Genomic DNA, 21883 nt, shown 5'->3' with positions numbered 1-21883 from the left:
ATAACTTAACTGGCAATCCATAGCTTTTAAAGTAAATAAAATACATTCGAAGTAAATGTAATCTAATAATTGCCAAGAAAAACAAACAGAAAAACAACAACCCACCAATGGTATTTGCTCTGTTCAGCAACTGAGACTTGCAAATATGACAAATATTCCCCTGACTACTTCTTTGCTGGCATGGAAAACTGTACATTTAGGCAATTTGTTCAAGTCCACGTACTTTTTACGGTTAAAAGCAAGCAAGCAAAAAAATCCCAATGCACTGGATGTGATGCAGATCAAAAGGAGAACTTTTTGACCTTGAAAGTGCTAGTAAGTGTCAGCTTTTTGGAGGTGTTATGCCCACAAAGAATGCAACAATCCTCCCTCCCACCCCCCAGAAAAGACGGTTTACTGAGGAAGAGTTCATGAAGATTCAAGATTTATTTCAGTTACGATGAGTGATGAATCCAGTCACCTCTGAGTTACAGACTGAAGTGTGAGAGACCAAATACAGTTACTTCCAAAATAATTGAAAACAAATGCAATCAGCATTTATGATACTTGCTGAATTTTGTGGCTGCTCCCTGTGGTCAGTTAGTGACACCTGTCCTATTTTACAGGAAGTACTCAGTAAAATAGGGCGTGTGATTCATGAAATCGATATGCTTATGAGCAACATGCTGACTGAAGAGCTGCTGGACTGGAAGAGACGGCAGCAGATTGCTTGTATTGGGGGTCCTCTCCATGGCGGGCTTGATCAGCTCCAGAACTGGTAAACTTGCCTTGAGCTTTTGTTTCCACTGAAAACCACAGGAAGTCTGCTGCACGTGAAATGATCATTCCTTTAGATCAGCTGCAACAGCAGCAAATTCATGAGTAGCTAAGAAAGTAAATAGCTAAAAATACATTTTGCTTTGATGGACAGTATTTGCTATCCAGAATTAATAATATTAGTGAACTGCTGAGCCTGAGCTGCGGCTATCACTCATTTTTTGGCTTGATAGTTGTTCCAGATAAGTGATACATGCCCTCTTGGGGGTTTTGCTTGAGTAAGAACTGTGCTGAGTTTATCACTGAGGACAGTGGGAGCTTTGTCTAGGCAGGAGCCGGGTAGACACCTTATGCTTTGACTCACTAGGTACATCACTCCTCCAGACTTCAAGCTATGCAGGAATTGAATGGCATTAGTCTCTGTGGCAACTTGCACTTTTGATTGCAAATCAAAAGAAAATAGCATGTTTAAAAAGATAATGCAGCCAGGGAATGTCAATGTCATAAACATTTTGTTCCCATCAAAATTCTCTCCTGGCAAAGGTGAGGTAAAAAGAAAAGAAGGAAAACAACCAAAAACCTTTTTAGGTTGGGAAAAAAAAAAAAAGTAATTTTTGCCTCCTTTTTTTTTGTTTTTCCACTGAAGGTTGTTTTTTTTTGTTCCAATTAAGATGTTAAAAATAGATTTTAAAATTTGATTTTATACACACATACCCATTAAACTGTTAGCAAGTGTGCTTGCATTTGATTTTCCTTACTGTTTTTACATTTCCTCAGTCTTGGTAACTTGCGCATATTATATAAATATTATCCTTTTAAATAAGATTGCATTTTGCAAAACTACTGAGCAATAGGAAGCCATTACATTGGCACAGTTTCCCAGCATGTAAAACATCAGCAGCATGTATAGATTTCTTCTGAATTATCACACAGCATAGCATTGCTGTTGATGACACCCTTTACATAAATATTTCCTTTTGGAATGAAGTAGTTACTTTGCCTGAATTATTCATACACTCCCGTGAATAAAAGATGAACAGACATGAGTTTGGATAAAGCTAGAAAGCACCAGTCAGCACTGATTCTGATTTCCCAGAGCAAGAACTTCGGTGGCCACTATGTTCTAAGAAATGGTTTACATGGAAGATTGCAAACTAATCCTTTGTCTTGCTGTAGTTTCACGCTGTTGGCAGAGAGTCTCTTTCAAGTCAGAAGGCAGCTAGAAAAACTGGATGAACTGCTGACCAGACTGACTTACGATGGGGACCCAATCCCACTGCAAAGACCTCAGCTGCTGGAAAAAGTCAACTTTCTGCTGTACAATCTCTTCCGGAAGTACGTAAGCTATTGTCAATGTACATAAGTTTATTTGACTTGACTCAGATTTATTGGCAACAGTGAGACCATATCGTTAAGAAGGAAAAAAATGAAACAAGCTTGAGTCCCTGAGGATCTTGCAGACCAAGTTTCCAATATAAAAAGTATGTACAACCATCATCAAAAATCCTAGGAGCTGAAGGTGCCAGGCAGCTTCTCATGTTCAGCAGTTAAAGGTTTGTGATCAAGTTCTGCCTCTAAGTGAACACACAAAATCCACTTATTTCAGTATGAGTTATGTACATAATGCTGAGAAAAATTGTGGTGGTTGGCTGTGGTTTTTCAAAGTGGCAGGTGCCAATTTGTTTCTTGTCTTTCCTCTTCCCCACCAAGACATTCTTCCCCACCCAATTCACCCTTCTACGAATAGGTAAATTATCATCATCCCTCTCACCTTTTTTACTGGCTATACTGGAGATACACCACAAATTACTATCTGAAAGCAAAACATGGTCAACTTTTCTTTATAAAAAATGAAAAAAAGAGAAAATGATTGTTAATTCCATTGGAGCCAGGCTCTGTATTTTCATGCTCTGCTTTATGGTTCTGTTAAAAGTCTTGGTCTTCCAGATATTTATCAGCCTCGTACTTTAGGACTATGGAATTGTTAGTTTGGGGGGTTATTTTTTGATGTATGGAACAAGTCAACTCTAAGTTAGACCACTGGATCATTTTGAGAGCTGAGAGTTAGAATACATACCTCCCAGTTCACATCTGTGGAGAAATAATCTCTAAGATATACAAGCACTTCCCTCCCCACCCCACCCTGCCTAATACAGCTCCATGTTTATGCATATTCCTCACAATCTATTGTTTCACTTCTTTTCACGCAGTTCATTTGTGGTTGAAAGGCAGCCCTGCATGCCAACACATCCCCAGAGGCCAATGGTTCTTAAAACATTAATACAGTTCACGGTTAAATTGAGGTAAGGAAGGGAAATCTGATATAAACTCCTTCATTTGCATACTGCATTTTATGCTAGTTGAATCTAGAAAGCAAAGCAGACCAACTTGTGTCAGAGACCCTTTTGACTCCATGGAGATTTTCTGGAATGGAGATATAAAAGCCACAGGACCTGTCACTCGTAATAAGTGGCAATAAAGAGTAAATCAGTGAGGAAGGAAGGCAGATTGTGGCCAAAAGTCAGCAACTTCAGGGTTGTGTAGGCACTGAAATCTTGTTTTAATGACTTTGCAAACTCAGTAAATAACAATAAATATCATACAAGCCAACATCAGAGAAATTTCTGCATTTTTGGGGAGCTCAGGAAAATCAATGACAACTTGATTCACCCCCACTATCTCCTTGTCCGACTTTGTGAAAAGACTGAAGACTGGAGAACTCTCATTTCCACCTCACAGTAAGAATGTAAGGATGGTTGGGTGGTGTGGAAAGGGTACGTGAAGGAAACTACTTGTACATCTACAGTGCAGTCAGATAAATCCATCCCTTAATTGTTACTTCTTTGTTGTCTCTCTCTAGCCATTCCCTCAAACACACTTTCCCACATACTTGCAGGGAGGGTAGAACACCTGCCACTGGAACAGCCCAGCTCCTCTTACTGAGTGTACAACTCTGTAAATCATGATATAATACTATATGCTGATCTGTTTTCAGATTATAATTATTACAGACACTTTAGTGAGAAGCAACTGGTCTCCAATATCTTCTGTTGAGAAATTTATTCTATTAATATTTACTTTTACATTTTCTGTTTTGAAGGTTGCTGATTAAATTGCCGGAGCTGAACTACCAGATCAGAGTGAAGGCAACTATTGACAAGTAAGGACGTTTAAAGTATATAAAGAAAATATTCTCTCCTCCTCTACAGAAACACAGGTTTTTCAATTGCTACTGGATCTGATTTAGAAGTTGCTCTAAAAAGGAAAAAAGCAAAGCAAAAAAATCCCCAAGCAAAACAACACCCCCCCCCCCCCAGTTAAAACACCAAGTAATGTTTTTCTATTTTTAATGTGGAAGACTTGTCTTTTTCTAAAAAAAAGCTGCTATGTCTAATTGGTATTTTCAAATTGGAGGCAGGAAGTCATTTAAGATTTGTTTCAAGACTGATAAAATTCATTGGTCTGAAATAGTATCATCACACAAAGTTTTAAATTAAACCATATTGCATTGTTAGCTTTGAAATACAACTTTATTCTACTTGTGTTAATAGGCCCAGTAGCTTTGATGCAGCTGCTCCAAGTAGCACCCAAACCTCGTGCTTGAAAAGCTAATGCTATTATTAGTAATTGGCAGCTTAGTTTTACCCCTGCTTGAAATTAAGGCTGCTATGTAAACTCTTCCTTCCTAAAATGTTTGATTCTCCTTTATGTTCCCATTATTTCTTACAGTAGACCCAAATGAACAGGATCCCCAGCTTCTCTGATTATAATTTCCTAAGTAAAAAGCATCTCAGGGCCTGTCTATACTATGTGAAAACAGTATTAATGCTGCCTGGTGTCTCTTTAAGTTGATGCATCTTCTCTCAGCAAGGTATATTATCTTAAGCAATACCCCGTACTGTGGAGCAAGCTTGGTGACAGATAGGTCACGGCACCCTAGCATGATTAAACACAGGACAGAAGACTTGCTGACAAGGTATGATATCAAAATCAGCAAAGGTGATCCAAAGGGCCACTAAAACCCACCTTGACCACATGCACATAGATGTTGGCCCAAAAGAAGGAAGGAAAACAGTAGCAGAGAAGCTAGGACTGTTTCTCTCAAAAGCTGTATACTGTCCAGTTTGCTGCTATGCACATGTTCTCCCCATACACCAGGAGCTAAATACATAGGCTTGTATTGTTCCAGAACACAGGCATGCAGGTGATTAAATAGTACTGCAGCTTTGAATACCCACATCATTCCAGTAGGAGGAAAAAGCTAAATATACTACTTGCATCTGGCCAGGTACAAATTTCAGTTCTTTAGTTCAGAAATTGTTGCTTGATTTTACTGGTACTACAAGTTAACTTTGACAAGGCAAAATCTACCACCTCAAGATATATTTCTCAATACAAGTTATGGCTTATACATTTATTGATTCACAATCTGTTCTCCCCTCTTCCCCTGCCCCTCTTCTGTTTTAGGAATGTTTCAACAGTAAGGTAAGAATATAAAACATCATATTTCTTAGCTTAATCAATATGACATCATTGGAGTACATAACTGTAATGTCCCCCATAGTAACCGTAGATTCATTCTGTGTGGAACACACACGAAAGCAATGAACATGGATGAATCTGCAAATGGAAGCCTGTCTGTAGAATTTCGACATTTGGTAAGTTTGACTTCTTTTCCTGTCATTTACCTTTGGTATAGAAATCAAAGAGTCTTTAAAGGCTATGCTGGGAGAACTGTATTACTGTCACGTATACACACTCATTTTCTTTTTCCTTATACAGAAAGTTTACCCCTGGAACCTCTTTATCCCATTCCATACTTTATCCATTCCGTAAAATAAGACTGTATATTTTCACTGAAATAACAAAGCAAATCCTAACTAATACCAGAAAAGGAGAAGACTAATTATGCTGAACTACAGTTTCTCAGAAACTGGGTTTTATTTATAAGAAAAAAAACCCAAACCAAACATCATCACTGTCTAGGGGAAATTATAATTGAATGCTCTAGATCTAGTTGAAACTAATGCCTGCCTGCAATAACTGTCTTTTGAGAGATTACAGCACTACTTCTGTAGCTTCTCTAATATCTCATTGAGCCATGCTTTCTGACTGGACTCACTTCCCTATGGTATTTTCTAGAGCTTAACCACAGATGCAGTGAGTCAGTGTAGGTTTGCAACAGGCGATGGAAAGTGACAGTCATTAGTGCTTTTTCTATTATACATTTTGTAAGCACCCTAATTAACACTTTGTTACATTAATTTCTTAAAAAATACTTTAAAAATATCAAAAGACTATTCGCTGAATAGACTTTCCAAGGCATAGTGTCAGAGACTTTGTCACAGAGTATGTATGAAAATAAAACCTTATCATATGAAGAATATCATGGTTAAACATGTTAAATATTAAAAATTAAATAATTAGAATTTATTAAATAAAAATACGGCCTTTATATGTATTTCTGTCTATAGTTTCTTTGGCACATAAACATTGTTTTGCTTTATACAGCAACCCAAAGAAATGAAATCAAGTGCTGGCAGCAAAGGAAATGAGGTTTGTGCATTTATTTTTCATGTTATTCTTGATTACTCTCACAAATATTTAAGATAGAATTTTATTTAAATCAAAGATCAACCATAGGTCTTTTCCAGCCTAGTTGATTCTGTGATTCTATTCTATTCATATGTTGTTAGATTTTGAAATACATATTATCCTTATAATAAGTATAGGACCCAACTGTCATATGATAGTATAATGAGAACTTTTCAGAACTACTCAGAAATTTTAATTATATGCCGTAGTATCATATATTTTTAAAGTTACAATAGAAGGTAAGAAGTAATAATTTCAATACATGCATTCTTCTTTTAGGCTTCCTTTTTGGTCACTTACATTTTGGGAAAAAGAAGCTTTACAATGTTTTTGTTGAAACAATTTCTCCTATAGGAATGGTTCTTTTTCTGTTGGCCAAGTTTAAAGCTGAAGTAAGGGTATAATTACATTTGCATCAAAGAAGTTTGCGTGCCTCAACCAGGACCAAAAGTGTGCTTAGTTTAGCAATACTCATTCGACTCTGGCTGTAGGTTCCCCTCTTGTGGTAACACTTATACTATGACATGTCAGCCCTAACAAAACAGCAGATACTTTGTAGTACCCAGGTTTCAGAGATATGCAGGTACCACCCGACACACAAGGTGAAAAGGTATTGCAATGCTTGCTTGCCAGCTGGGGAGTTCAAAATCCACGCATTCTTGCTTTGTGGAGAGCAGCAACCAGAAGTATTGACATCAGCACACCCAGAACACTGTGTACCTGTGATCACCTGTATTGTATAGCACTCTTTCCATTCCTTTAGCACCCCTATACTTCTTCCCTTGCCCAACTCCTAACCCCTTCCCCTTCCTCAGCATCTGCACAGCTCTACTATGTGTCCTTCTTCTCTGCTCTGGGGCTGGAACTAGATGATCTTAAGGTCCTTTCCAACCCTAACTATTCTATGATTCCCAAGTGCCTCAGGTGTCACAGACAAAATCAGAATCCCAGTTACCGCATGCCTTCATTCACCTTCTGCATCTCTGCCAGGAGGGGAAAGGAGAACCACCCCAGCAGGGGAGAAGGCAGGATTATCCTCTTCCAAGCCATGCTGGAGGCAGCAGGCAGGGAGGGGGAATGCACAAGTACACACAAGAACTAGGGTGGCCCGTCACTGTAAATTTAGCATGGCTATTTGACAGGGAAAATATGCACATAAATCTCTTACCGAAGCAAGAGTCAGAATTCTGCAGCCATTGATACAGCCTCTGCCAGTGCTACCACAATTGTGTTTCCCAAGATAACTGCAGTCATAAAATGCTTCTATGAATGCCACCTACTTACCTATGAGGGAAAGTAGCTTATACTGGTTTAAGGTATCTCTGTACACTTTTTTGCAGAGTGGAAGTGCCAAGGGGAAAGTTGTACTAGCAAGTTTAAAAAAAATATTTAATAATAAAATCACTCATCACAGATGTAGTTGTACCAACATAAAAGTTATTACAAGTAGTCTTTAAATACAAAGCAAAGGTGTGATCAGCATGGAGAATTTTAAGCAAGAGCCTAAAGCAGAAGATACTTGTGCATCTTTCGCGTGGTGTTTCTGAATGGAATAACTTGCAACCTGATTAGCAAGACTGAAACTCAAAGCTGGCCTCTCAATTGCTCTGACCAAGTCATTTGCATCAAGACAAGCAAATGCAAAAATGTAGGTGTAAAACTGTTAGTGTTCTACTTCTGGTAGCATTTTACTCCCACTTTCACATACTGTGCTTTTATAACTGTGTAAAACACAGAGCTGTGGAGAATTAGGACAGCTGAGCTGTGACACTGCTGATTTCCTCAACCAGAGCTTCTCCTTGGTCAAAATCAGTCTGGGAAGTCATTGCTAACATAAGCATTGGATGATTCTACCTGTATTAAAACATTTGAGTTCACTTGATGGTTAATTATCTCATGTAAAAGCCCTCAGCTCTAAACTGGATTTTCCCTTTGCAAGGCAGATTTATTATTCAGATACCTGAGGATCTCCTGTGGTCTCAATCCCTTATTTATACAGTATCTTTGGTTGCAGTGGCCTGCATGTGTCTTGGAGGAGGTGTTCCATGGGAAAGATAAGGCCACAAAGCACTTTCCCAAGGAACAGTTTTATTTTACATTGATTGAAACCAGAGTAGCACAATAATTGGGAGCATCTTGATCTGGGATTTTTGATCCTTTTTACAAGTCTGATAAAACAATTATGTGATGGGGAGGGGAAAAACACCACCATAGGAAAAGGACAGATGGATTTTACTTATGGGGATGGAAATATATTTCAAAAGACCTGTTTCCCAAGGGGCAGAGATTCGGATCTTTACATAGCTATGCTGGTTTGTAATCAAAATAAAATGCTTGTATTCCAAACTTTAATCAACTATGACAGACAGACTCCCTACCTGGAAAAGCTTGGCGTTTTAATACCAGATTTACATTAGGTTAGTGATTTAGGGCTCTACTCCTTCAGCTAGTACCATCAAAGTATACTTATGACAGGCCTGTGTTCCTAGAGGCAGCCTACTTGACTGCCTGTCATTAAAGTTGTGGCTTATTCTTTCATTTCTAGGTTGTTTCTCCTGAAGTTTAACATCTCTTTTTAAATCAGAATTGTTATTCAGTAAAGAAACTTTAGGAAAAGTTGGAGATACTCTTTATCAGACGCAAAAAATAATCCGTTAACATTTTGTGTGAAAATCTGTGTTTAAAAGTACCCTTTTATTAAAAAATTAAAGGCGAAAATTTGAAGTTTAAAAGTGTTCCTTTAACAGTGTCAAGGGTTTTTTTTAGATTCATCAGGAAAAAACACACCAGACTTCTGGACTAATTTAACATCAGTGTTTAACAAACAAACGATTTCCTTCACTGCCTTCTTTTCCTGTTCTACTTATATCTTGGATATGTGTTTTCTTGCGAAGTTGTGTCATGTCAGCAGTCAGATCCCTAGAACAGTGTTAAATACCATCTGTGAATTCACAGTTTTATAACCTATTTACTCCCACAGGGCCCTCACATGGTGACCGAGGAGCTGCATTCCATCAGCTTTGAAACGCAGATCTGCCTATATGGATTGACTATAAACTTGGAAGTGAGTATTCAAGCCAGATTTTTTGAGGCAAGAATAAAAGGCGTTTTCCAGCAGTTTACGGAAGAACAATAGTGTTGGGCCAGACCACGGGTCTCTATCCTAGATGTTATCTTCAGCAGTGAGCAGACGCAGACATAATATTCCAGAACTTCTGGACAGAACTGTATGCTTAAGCAAGAAAGAGGAGGCTAAAAAAACAAAGTATAACACAGCAGTAACACTTTCCTTGGCAGCATTTACATACTGCACTCATTCTTTCCACCAGACCAGCTCCTTGCCTGTGGTGATGATTTCCAATGTCAGCCAGCTACCCAATGCGTGGGCTTCTATTATTTGGTACAATCTGTCAACCAACGATCCTCAGGTAGGTTTTCAGTGTGCAAGTACTGACTTGCTGCATTTTCACATTCCTATTAGTCAGTTACCAAATATACTCATTATAAAAAGGCTGTGTTTCCCTCAAACTGGACCTGTTTTCTTCACATACACTGTTATCAAGATCATAGGTTTATGTTTGCTTTATCCTTTGCTCCCTGTCCAGATACAAAACCATATGCATGCTTAGCTTTCCTTTTTGTAGGCTAGAATAACATTCTTAATCTAAAGACAGTCAATAGCCTTTCTCCACAACTTTTCTAGTTTCAATTTGTCTTTTTTGGATGTGATTGACCAAAGCTGTAGATGGTACAAAATAATTCTATTAGTACAATTCAAAACTATCCAAGTAGGTGCATAGGTGGGTCTGCAATGGACTCAAGTTCTGCTTTCCTGCATACCTTTTATTGGAGCTTTCTGTGGAGAAGATAAATGTCAAGTAGCACCTTCTATGGGCTCTAACTGTGAACAAAAGCAGAGTCTCAGGCTCTAAATTCAGTCTACAGTGTTTGCAGACTGTAGAATAATACTGTCAGTAGCTCTCATGCTTTCAGCTGGGGATTAGTGGCAATCACAGAGTGTTTGGAGGAGAGAAAGGGTGAGAGTTGACCATAGAGTGTGCCTAAGAATGATGGCAGGCCAGCCGACCACCAGCCTGGACTATGTTATCACTCTGTGAGGCTCCCAAAGAGCTTTTGCACGGTCTTTAGTACGTTTATGGTATGTACCAGAAACCAAATGAAAAACTAAGATGAACCAAATGATTCAACAACATATCACTATGAGTACATGATGGTTTAAGATTTCCATGCACCAAACATATTAAAGTATGAGACTATCTGCATTAATTGGACAAGACTTAAACATATTTTCACTGTCTTAATAGACAATGCTATCAGAAGCATAGCAAGAAATTTTATCATCCAAGATGCACACGCAGACTCTGTCTCTCTCTAGGGGTTTCCCCCTACAACTCTGCTCAGGCACCCAAGTGGACCTTGCTGGGTACCTGCAGGGGGAAGGGTCAGCCTTTTGGCCAATTTGCCCCAATATATCCCCCTCTGCACACCTCATTTTTAACACTTCCAGATTCTGCTCAAGTTCTTGCAGCCTCTTTCACAGCCTGCACTGTATTTCATGGTTGCTAACTGTCTAAACAAAGCATTAATTCTGTTGCAGAATTTGTCTTTCTTCAATAACCCTCCTGCTGCCACTTTAAGTCAGCTCTTAGAAGTACTGAGCTGGCAATTTTCCTCGTATGTCGGCCGTGGACTCAATTCTGAGCAGCTCAACATGCTGGCAGAGAAACTTACGGGTAAGAGTGTAGAAACATACAGGTTTTATTTGCTCATGAGTTCTTATATTTGATAGTTGCAGGTAATGAGTTCAAGCATATGTCATGGCTTAACACCAGGCAGCAGCTAAGCTCACCACTTCCCATGGTCAGGCAGGTGTTCAGCCATCCCCAGGCAAACAGGGCTCCATCATGTGTAATGGTTCTTTGGGAAGACAAACACCATCACTGCAAACATCCCCCCCTTCCCTTCTTCCTCCTCCAGCTCTATATGCTGAGCATGACACCATAAGGAATGGATCATCCCTTTGGTCAGTTGGGGTCAGCTGTCCCAGCTGTGTCCCCTCCCAGCTCCTTGTGCCCCCTATCCTACTCACAGCTGGGGAGGGGTGAGAAGCAGAAAAGGCCTTGGCTCTGTGTAAGCTCTGCTCAGCAATAACTAAAACATCCCTGTGTTATCAACACAGTTTCCAGCACAAACCCAAAGCAGCCCCATTGTAGCTACTGTGAAGAAAACAATCCCAGCCAGCCCAGACAGCATGACCTTCACTTCCAGAGCTCACATAAAAAATGCCACAGGGACATTCTTTTCTTTAAAGAAAAGCACATGTCAGCTTATTGTCTCCACAAAATGATTCAACTTCTGAACTTCCAGACTGCTAAACTGAAGAGGGCATCAGCGTCACGCTGAACTGTGATGTTATTTTGTTACCTTAGCAAGTAATTACCTCATGCATCTGAAATCAAAAGGAAGTCTTTTTGCTTGCTTATGTGGTTTGGTTTAGGTTTTGTTTCAGTTTTAGTATCTGTCTGTGTGGGTCTGTTTAGTTCTGGGACCCATCCTTCACCAGTGACAGCATAGCAAGGGGGCCCTGTAGCTTCAGAGAGATGGACTATTGAACACTTTGAGCTGACTGTCCCGCAGAAGAGAGTCCTTAGAAGAAAGCTGGCAGAAGGAAAGAAAGCTTTATCTGTTTCTGAAGAAGAAACAGTTATAAAACATGTGGTGAACTGTAAGAAACTCCATGCTGAGGGTGTAATAAAACATCTAATCTTAGGCAAGAACAGAAGCATTTGTCAAAGACCAGGGGGAATCTTTACTTTTATTGTTTCAAAGCTGGAAGCAAATACTGGTTTCCCTGCATAACAGTCACTTCCCCTGCTGGTTTCTTGGAGGTTCCTTGCTTAGTGGAGGTAGCAGAGTTGAGAGGTGTCATTGTAAATCCACAGAAATCATAAAAAAAAAAATAAACTGTCTTAAAATGTGGAGGTTCAAGGTAGAGCAAATGCCAAGAGAAGTAACACTTGGGCTAAAAACTAAAACTGAGCATAGCGTTGCAGAAACAAAGTCCCACACTACTTCAGGCAAATATTCCCAAAACTACTATTATCAGCTGCTTCAAAAGAATACAGAAAATCTGATCTACATCCCCTTAGCACACCCCTCTCAATCCATCTCCAGGTCTTGGAAGTACTGTACTTCTCCCCCTGCACCAACTATATCAAGGTTTATCTATTTCAAGACTTCAGAAACACAGGCTCACCATTTGTTTTTTCCCTCGCAGGACAACAAGTTAGTTACAATGATTATCAACTATCCTGGGCAAAGTTCTGCAAGGTAGGGTTCCAAAAGTAAAACTGAATTCTTCTTTCTCTTGCCGCTCATGTGTGTGCCTGTCTCTCAGATGCTACTGATAAGACTCCCACTTGTGATGTGTGGGACTTACAGCCCAGCACAATCACATTCCTTGTAAAAGTTTAACTAGGAAAATAGTATTTCCAGAATTTTAAAGTTTGGGCTAAGAGATATACTTACAATATAGAGTTACATTGCTACAGATATTGGAAACTGTCATTATAGGATGCCCTATATACTTCTGAAAATGGCCAATAGATCGTGCTGGCAAACCATACAGTATATTTTCATAATATATTTTTCATATATATAGCCACACAATATATTTTTCATAAAGCACACAGTAATTTTTTTCATATGGTCAGCTGTGACCTAAATTATTTCAAGTTAGATGATATATTCAGCAACTTTGATGAAGAACAGATAAATTGTTGAGAAAGAAGGGTAAAATCATTTTATTCTCATTAACTACATTATTTAAATAAGTATGGAACCTTGGAAGAAAGCTCAACTTTCTTGTCATCATTTCTGTCAAAATGGAATTTCATAACCAGGAAGAAACAATGACTCTTGTTTTTTTTTTCCTTGAAAAATGAGGTGCTTCCAATGCGGATCTTAAAAATCAATTGGTTTTATGTCAGGCTGAAAGAGAGACATTACTCAAAACAGCAGTTCAAATTTGTAATTCTGGCTTGAACAAACTAGATTATTCTTAAAATACCAAGACAGCCATGTCATATGGATGTTGGCTAACACCTCTCACTTCTCTCATGGTTGTTTTTTTTTAATGATTAGGAACATTTGCCTGGAAAGTCTTTTACCTTTTGGGTTTGGCTTGAAGCTATCCTGGACTTAATTAAAAAGCACATTCTTCCTCTTTGGATTGATGGGTGAGCAACAAGGAAACTGCTCTGTATTGATCTCTGCCTGCTTTGTCTTTTTTTCTCTTTACTAATCATCTCAGTTTTACCTATGCAGAAGAGAATTTACAAAGAGTTTAAAACTTCTCCCTCTTCCCATTTATAACTTTTGGAATATTTTGCCAACAGGGACCACCCCTGAATCTCTTAGAAACAGCAGGTTATCTATTTATCTGTTCTGCCAGTGTACAGTCAAGTACTGAGATAAATTTCATTATGCTTCATAGCACTCTGCACTCAATGCCATTGAGCTCCACCTATAAATCACATGAAGCTTTTGTCATAGTTTCAAGACCTTGTAAAGCTTTTGTAACCAGCCTTTGAACATCTATATAAAGTTTGGCCAGTTGCACTGAACAGACTGAAATCTGTACTTTTTTTCCAATAGTAAACCCATGATATTTTTTTGTTACACTTCAGGTACATAATGGGATTTGTAAGCAAAGAAAAGGAGCGAATTTTGCTCAAAGACAAGACACCAGGAACATTTTTGTTAAGATTTAGTGAAAGCAATCTAGGTGGAATTACCTTTACTTGGGTGGATCAGTTAGAAAATGGTAAGTATAATTTTTTAAAAAATAACATAAACCTCAGACTTTGCAATACACCTGTAATACAGAAGCCATGGTTTCTTCCATTTGAAACTAAAATTCACGAGTATCATGTCTTAGTATGGTTTCGGGCAAGATACAAGTATTGTATTTACTGAAACATAAACCAAAACTCTGAAAATCCACCTCTCATTTTTTAGCTATCTTAAGTTCCTTAGGAAATGAACTTCCTTACTGCAGGCTTTAAATTTGCGTACGCATGCACAGAAGGTATATCTTGAAAGCTCATCTGAACAGGTAAAATCCACACCAGTGTAAGTTGCAAGAGAAAGGCAAAAAACCATTTCAACAGTAGATACTGATCTACCAGTTATCAGTGGTCATGATGCCTTTGTATTTTTACAGGAGACGTTACATTTCATTCAGTGGAACCCTATAACAAAGGTCGCTTATCTGCACTGCCTTTTGCTGACATACTGCGTGATTACAAAGTTATTATGGCAGACAATGTTCCTGAAAATCCTCTGAAGTATCTGTATCCAGACATTCCCAAAGATAAGGCATTTGGCAAACACTACAGCTGTCAGCCAAATGAAGGTTAGGCTCCATTTCTCTATTTGACCTTTCTGCAAAGCAGCTGCAAAATCAAGAGGCAATTTGAGGCATGTGGGGAGGGGAGAAAGAGAACAGATTAAGATGCCTCCTTTAATTGGCATCAAGATAAGTGTTTTAACATGTGTCTATCATTTAGACAGCTTCATTTTGTAAATACATTCTTGGTCTTAGAGGTTATATTAGAGGGGACAACAACATTTCAAAGAAGCTAAGAAATAGATCTTAGGGTACAAACAGTCAAAAAATCAGGATTACTTCTTTTCCTGACCAATGCATTACAAAATTCAGTGCTCGAGTGTTCAAAGGAGATGAAACTGAAAAGTCATCTTGCTGATTGGCTTTGTAATTATGTTACAGTAGCATGCAGTCTCTTCAATTTCAAGAGAATTCTGTATTTTCCAAACAGCTTGGAAGACCCGTTTTATTTCATTTCATTAGGTGGAACCCTATAGCAAAAGGTCACTTACCTACACTGCCTTTTGCTGACCTACTTTGCAATTACAAAGTTATTATGGCAGACAGTGTTCTTAAAAACCCCTGGCAACTGAACTGGAAAATACAAAAAGGCTAGAAAAGAATGGCTTCAAATACGTCCAGGCCCACACTTGCTCTTGCCTAAGTTACAGGTCAGGCCATTTTTAGACTAAACTTGCTCTTGCTCAAAAAGCCCTCAAAGCCTTGATTTTTTTAGTAGATAATACACATTCTTCTAGACTTCCGATATTAAAGGTTACAATTCCATCTGAGTTCCAATTCCTACTCTACTCAAAAATATTTGGAGGCTACAAGTGGTTTTCCTCTTCATTTTAATGCAGTTGACTTTGCCTAATGCTCCATGTATGTGCTTAATTTCATGCAAAAGACATCGCTGAAGCTGTATGTGTAGAGAGAGAGCACAAGCATTTGCAGAACTGAAATCTAGAAGCTCAAAATCACCAAGCTTGTAAAATTATGGTATATTTGCTTTTGAAACCCCACCAAGATCTCTTTCACCAGGTCTAATGTTCTGATAGGGCAATTCATATAAAGGGAGCACAGTCAATTATGTGACTAAGACCTGAGCCCAAAGACCAGTCTCAGGAATTCCCCTCATTTTTATGGCTGTTTATTCAAACATGAACAGCAACATTTCTGTGTTAATATAGTATGGTCTGCAGCACTTAGAGCAGATATCTAATTTCAAATAAATAATAAAACTACTAGGCAATATTTAATTTCTAACATTTATTTTTAGTCTCAAAGCCCTCAGATGGAGGCGGCAAAGGTTACGTTCCTTCTGTATTTATCCCAGTCTCTAAAATGTAAGTATTCTTATGGATGTATTACATTTCAAATGTTATCTTTGTTAAATTTACATACTGCTTCAAAGTTATCCCTGCCTCCCTTCTCCCATTCTAATAGTTCAGGAAAGCAATACATTGCATGTTTTTGTTTGGCCAAAGACTGCTAAACACAAGAAATGGAGGTAAAGAGCTTCACTTTTATGGAGCTTTTCCCATCCATGTGGCAAAACATTTGTAAAAATTGAATGAAGGCTTTACAGTACTCTGATCTACTAATCTTTCATTGCCTCCTTTTTCTCTCCAGCAACTGATATTACAGTCAGGTTTATCCTCTCTTCCCTTGGTCCTATCTCCTACATTTTTAAGTGTATACCAGCTTGTTAGCATGTGCTTACAGGCCAACCAGCAAGCCCAACTATAAGCTTAACTTAAACATTCACCCTACTCCACTGGTATGCATCAAGTTAGAGGGATTTAGGTTGCTTTTAAGATTATTTTTGTGGTTTGTTCTTTTTCCTTTTTTTTTTAAGCTTAAATGATTCTACAGATCCACATTCTCCATCAGATCTTCTTCCAATGTCTCCAAGTGTTTATGCTGTGCTGAGAGAACATCTGAGTCCCACTGTGATCGAAACTGCTGTATGTTGTAAACTTTTCCATTCATAAGTTAATGCTGTACATACATAAGCAAGTTGAACATGTACAACACAGATGCTGTTTATACAAAAGGCTGCTTGTACAATTATTAGAAAAATCAGTGCTCTTTCATCATGCAATGCAGACATTTCCTATTCTAAATGGGACAGGATGTACAAGCATATTTGGAATCACTGTATTATATGAAATTGTCTGACACACTGGCCAGTGAATCGTGAATGTCAAAATTCGAAGATCCTGGAGTTCTTGCACAAATGAAACCTTTACACTGACAAATACACAATGATTACACTAATTCTGTAGCTAGCACAAAGGACTTGTCTTGCATAGGGAAGCTGCACAAAGAATATAAAAACTTGTGATTCAGCAAACTTGCACTTTTCTGTGCTTCAAGTTTCTACTTGAGGTACCAAAGTCAGAAATTAGAAGTCAACTAAAATCTTCTTAGCAAATAAAACTAATATTCACTAAGTATATAGAAGGATTGGGAAAATACTGTACCAACATCCTATGTGAAATATTTCCCTCTTCTACTTACTGACTAGAAATTGTGTTCTGAATCATTGCGGTATAGAATACTTCAAGCACTGATGTGTAGCCACTGGAGATTTGCCCAGCAGACTTCTATCAGGAAACAAAGTAGTGGTTTGGCTTTGAGATCTTTAAAAGAATACCTCATTTTTTAATACTAGGTCTTGGTTTTCTCTATGTTCAATGACTTATGGTCTTAAAATAGTTATGCATTTAAATGCTTGTGAACTCCCCTTCAAATGCCTCTCTGTAAACACTCCTCCTCACCCACAGACCAAAACTAAACAAGAATCCTGACTGCTGATGATTTGAAGCAGAGCTAAACTTTATATACAAATAGAGGAGTTCTTTAATATACACCAAGCTGAAGATCTGTTCAAGAGCAAAGTATCTTTTTCTTGCTTCTTCACCCTTTTCTCCAATAGCAAACTAGTTCTTCACCTAAAACTGAAATACTACCCTGAATGGAAAGTCTGTATTAAAATGTACACACCCTATTTGAGACATGACCCCACTCGCTTGTTGTTTGGTTTATGCCATATGAAAACAGTTCTGACCTAAACTGCATTCGTGAACTAATATGCCTTTGCCTTTCTCAAAGTTTAGGGAGTGCAAATAACAGTTGGCTTCACTTCTGCTTATCATCAGGCTCCAAATGTTTTTGGTTTCTTTTAGCATTCAACAGTAATTCTCAAACCAGCTCTTTCCAGAGCCTATAAACAAGCTGTGACCATTGCCACCATTTTGAGTCATAACTGTACAAAAACCCCCATGTGTTTGGTAATGAACTGGGAGGGTCAAATACAATCACATTGCAGTTTTTAAGGGTACAAGTGAAATAGTTCAGTGCTGCTAAATGGTAGATGATTTTCTAGAGGCTCTTAACTAGAAATATTTTCTAGAATTAGTTGAGAAAATAGTTTTAGAGGATTTTAAGTAGTCCCTCCTTAGTTTTAACATTCTATTCAACTTGATAAATAGAAAAGAGGAAAATAAGGAGGTTTTTTTCTTTATCATCCCAAATTCACACAACAAACTACCCTAGTGAAGATGTGCCCAAGTAGAGCAAGCAGACGATATGCATTATTAAAGAAATATGTTCTCTCACTAAGATGCCAGTGAAAAAGCACTGTGTGAGATGCGGAGAACAAGGGTGCAATCTGCAGTGGAACAAATTATCCTGTAACTCAGTAACTCAGTCTTAGAAAGATACACTTTCTGTAGTCTTGCTGCATTCCCTTCTAGTTCCCCCCTCCCAGGTTTCCCTACACATCAGGAAAACAAGACTCCACTAAAACCCCTGCACTAATGCAAGAATCACAGAAGTTCAAATAAAAATGTCTCTTTTATTGCAACTACCACACAGTGTTTTCTAATGAGCATTCCAATATTTTGTGAAGAACCAGAAATGGGATCCTCAGTTTGTATTATGTTGTCAAAATGACACTGCAATTACATGGAGCCAAAAAAGGTTTAATGTGCAGTTACTTTTGAATGAACAGCAGTAACTGCCACAAGACTAATCTTTCCCTTCTTTTCTTGCAGCTGGGTTCTCCTTACTCAACTGACTGAAGTTCACAAACCAGAAAAATCAGTAATCATGTGTGGGTTAAAGATGCAGTAATTTTTATAGTTTTCCCCCTCCATCATGTAAATCAGCATTTCCCAGAAACCATTAGAATGTTATTCTTGGGACCCTGTTACCAATATCATGTAAGCCGGGAATCTTCTCCCTAGGGATTACGAATAGCCTCCTGCAAGTCAGAATTCCGCTCCTCACTGATAAAAGGCCAAATCCTTTCTGGCTTGCAGGTCATTTGACTTCGGCAGGGTCCAGCAGAATAATTCTGCAAGTAAAATTTATCGTCCATAGAATTGCTGTAAATAAAAGTACAAGAAAAGAATGTTTTGCTTCTGAAAATAGCACATAAGGATAACTAAAGACATTAATGCATGTGAGGAAATGATGATTTATTGTTCTAAGTAGTTTCTGTTTAATCATCATCTTGCACACTATTGGTTTAGCGACTATTTTAAAGTGAAGATTCTCATCCCCCTGAGTTGAGATGTCCCGTAGGTGTCCGGGATTTGCTTTTTCCAAAGATGAACTAGCTTCAGCATAGATTTTTATGTGCCACCACAGCACAAGTTGTGGAAGAAAAAAGGTCCGCAAGACAAGGGTGTTCCAGAAAGGAAACAGCCACAAAATCTGTGGTGACAAAAGGCTGTCTCCACTTTGCTGCTGAAGTGCAGAAGTAAATCTATTTGTGCATAAAGCACTCAGATACTACAGCAAGAACTATCAGAGTTTAACGTGGAAAAAACCTGATCTGGCAGAGTCTGGATGCTATCTGGTAAATGTGGACTGGGAGGCAGTTTTAAAGAAATAATTACTGAAGAGCTACAGCATTTGCTGATCACTGGGCAATTTGTGCTACATGACAAAGTATTACATGCCTGTCAGACTCATTTAACAAGCAGAATAACTAGTTTTTGTATAAATGGTAAAGTGCCTTTTTAAAATATTCTCCTTTTTTTAATTATTTCAGGCACTGTGTAGTGCTGGGTTTGGGCTGTTTCGTTTTGTTGTTGGTTTGGTTTTTTTTCACTTTCCTATCAATATTATCCCCAAAACCCCTGTTAATAATAAACATGCAATTCCAAGGCTGCTGTATTTCACGTATACAGTCTCATTCAAGATTTAAATCTTGTCTGCAGAATATGTGGTTAATGCATGCAAATGCTGGCACATTTGCACCTTGCGATCTTCTGCAAATTAGGTTCAAATTAGACATCTGGGATGAAAACAACCTCCTTGAATCAGTAAGTCCTGAATTTTGCTTTCATTTTGCCTTTTTTACTCACTCCTCTCATGCATACTATTAACGTTAGTTGAAAGCAAGTGAATGGAAACAGAGTAATGAGATATTTCTGTGCTACATAGGAACATGAACAAACATGTCTCTGTTCATCAGAGTGAATTAAAGCAAGCTGCAGATAAGAAGTCATTTTCCCCTCAGAAAGCATCATGTATAAATAATTTTCCAAAACAACCATTGTGTATATAGTTTGGTAACATCTGTAATTTATATGACCAGCATAAATAAAAATGGATTTTAGCTTAAAGTTGGATATCTGGGCTTCTGTGGCATTTTTTCCAGATAGAACAAAAAGAGTCAAGCCTTCCTTGTGATGATCTCAAGTCTGAACTACAAGTAGTAACAGACTTCTAAAGCAGCAAACATAACTTTACCTCACACCGGCTAATTGAATGCTTTTTCTTTCTAACCTCAATACAAACGAAATGGCGGGTAACCTGTCCTTTTGACCATGTAAACTTCATGGTGAGTACTGTTTCATGAAACAATCTTCCCTCTCCTTCTTCCTTGCCCCCTGTGCAATGCAACTCTTCAAGACTCTCGAGTCTTGACTTCAACACAATATACTTTGTGTTACTGAATAGCATTGTGGATAAGGTTTTGGCATTACAGCTCCTACTATTGTTTAAACTCAGATTTCACAAGCGGTAGGTTTAACATTTAATTGAAAGCCATGTGACTTTAAATCAGTTCACTCCTTTAAAGGAAAACTGGGGTCATTTTCTGTAAGATAAATATATACAGTCCAAGCCTCCTTCCATTAAAAAAAGTGAGAATTTTGTCCTTATGCCACTTTGAGTAAGAACAGGGCTCTCTAGCAAAATGATGGGGGGAGAGAGAGGGAGGAGAGAAAAAATTGTACTGAAAGGGATGCCTCAAGACACTGCCAGAAGAAATGAAACATCTGCTTTTAAGTACTTTTACTGTGGTTGTGCTTTCACTGTATTTTGCAACAGCAGAGTCAAAAAGAACAGGAAAATAAAAAAAAAAAAAACCAAACGTGATTGTTCTGTACGTTTTGTCTTGCCACATCACCGTAATGATTCCAATCAAAAAAAAAAAAAGTGAAAACAGCTATTTACCTTCTGCTACAGCTTTCATTTATAGCCACATTTATACCCACTACTTGGTAGCATTTCATACCATACAAAAGATACCAAAAAGGATCCAAGTATCTTGCAGACTTGCATCAAACCCTGAACTTAATTCCTTCTGGCCTTTGTTGATACATACACAAGACAAAACTTGCCACGGCAAAGTAGCACCAAGCGTCCTAGCAAATAACACAGTTGCAAGAAAGATTACATGAAGGAAACCAAAACTACTTTGTCAAATTATTCCCTGGGAAGGAAACTCTCAACTGACAAACGCTGGGAACTGTTAAGACACTCAGCCACCTGCAGTTTATAGGCATTCTTAGTTTCTGTAACTTGGATGAAAATCTGGGTTACAGTTCATAGCGGTTTCAGCTGTTTGTACAGCCCTTATTGCACTGGCATGCCTTCTTTCTGTGCAGTTGAGACCATGGCTGCCCTCACAGGCCTCTGCCCCAGCTCCTGCTTTCTAGCGCTAGCCCACCGCTCCGCCAGCGAGTATCCCACCAGCAGCACTTGCAAAGGGTCATTTTCTCATCGCTACAGAGGGAAAGGGTGGCGGGGAGTGGCCGGGGCTGGAAAGGGGGAGGCCCGGCCGCCTCTGGTTTCTGTTTCGACTTCCCCTCAGCCGCC

General features: G+C 38.5%; 1 protein-coding gene across 1 annotated transcript in view; it reads left to right on the top strand.

Annotated features, from left to right (window-relative positions):
- The window catches only part of STAT4 (signal transducer and activator of transcription 4), a 39022-nt gene extending 19869 nt beyond the window's left edge, over window positions 1-19153 (top strand). Inside the window, exons 7-23 of the mRNA XM_057419823.1 lie at window positions 606-757; window positions 1933-2091; window positions 2967-3059; window positions 3857-3916; window positions 5224-5241; window positions 5321-5414; window positions 6268-6312; window positions 9332-9415; window positions 9681-9779; window positions 10970-11105; window positions 12650-12702; window positions 13516-13610; window positions 14061-14197; window positions 14597-14788; window positions 16041-16107; window positions 16620-16728; window positions 18823-19153. Of these exons, the coding sequence (XP_057275806.1) occupies window positions 606-757; window positions 1933-2091; window positions 2967-3059; window positions 3857-3916; window positions 5224-5241; window positions 5321-5414; window positions 6268-6312; window positions 9332-9415; window positions 9681-9779; window positions 10970-11105; window positions 12650-12702; window positions 13516-13610; window positions 14061-14197; window positions 14597-14788; window positions 16041-16107; window positions 16620-16728; window positions 18823-18849 (1620 nt within the window). The 3' untranslated portion in view covers window positions 18850-19153. The remainder of the gene's footprint in view (window positions 1-605; window positions 758-1932; window positions 2092-2966; window positions 3060-3856; window positions 3917-5223; window positions 5242-5320; window positions 5415-6267; window positions 6313-9331; window positions 9416-9680; window positions 9780-10969; window positions 11106-12649; window positions 12703-13515; window positions 13611-14060; window positions 14198-14596; window positions 14789-16040; window positions 16108-16619; window positions 16729-18822) is intronic.
- Window positions 19154-21883: the final 2730 nt, after the last annotated feature.

The sequence above is a fragment of the Pezoporus wallicus genome, unplaced genomic scaffold (assembly GCF_028554395.1).
Source record: "Pezoporus wallicus isolate ANWC-B61680 ecotype Strahan unplaced genomic scaffold, APGP_CSIRO_Pwel_v1 contig_4710, whole genome shotgun sequence".
Lineage (NCBI taxonomy): Eukaryota > Metazoa > Chordata > Aves > Psittaciformes > Psittacidae > Pezoporus > Pezoporus wallicus.
This window is presented reverse-complemented; position numbering and strand designations above follow the sequence as displayed.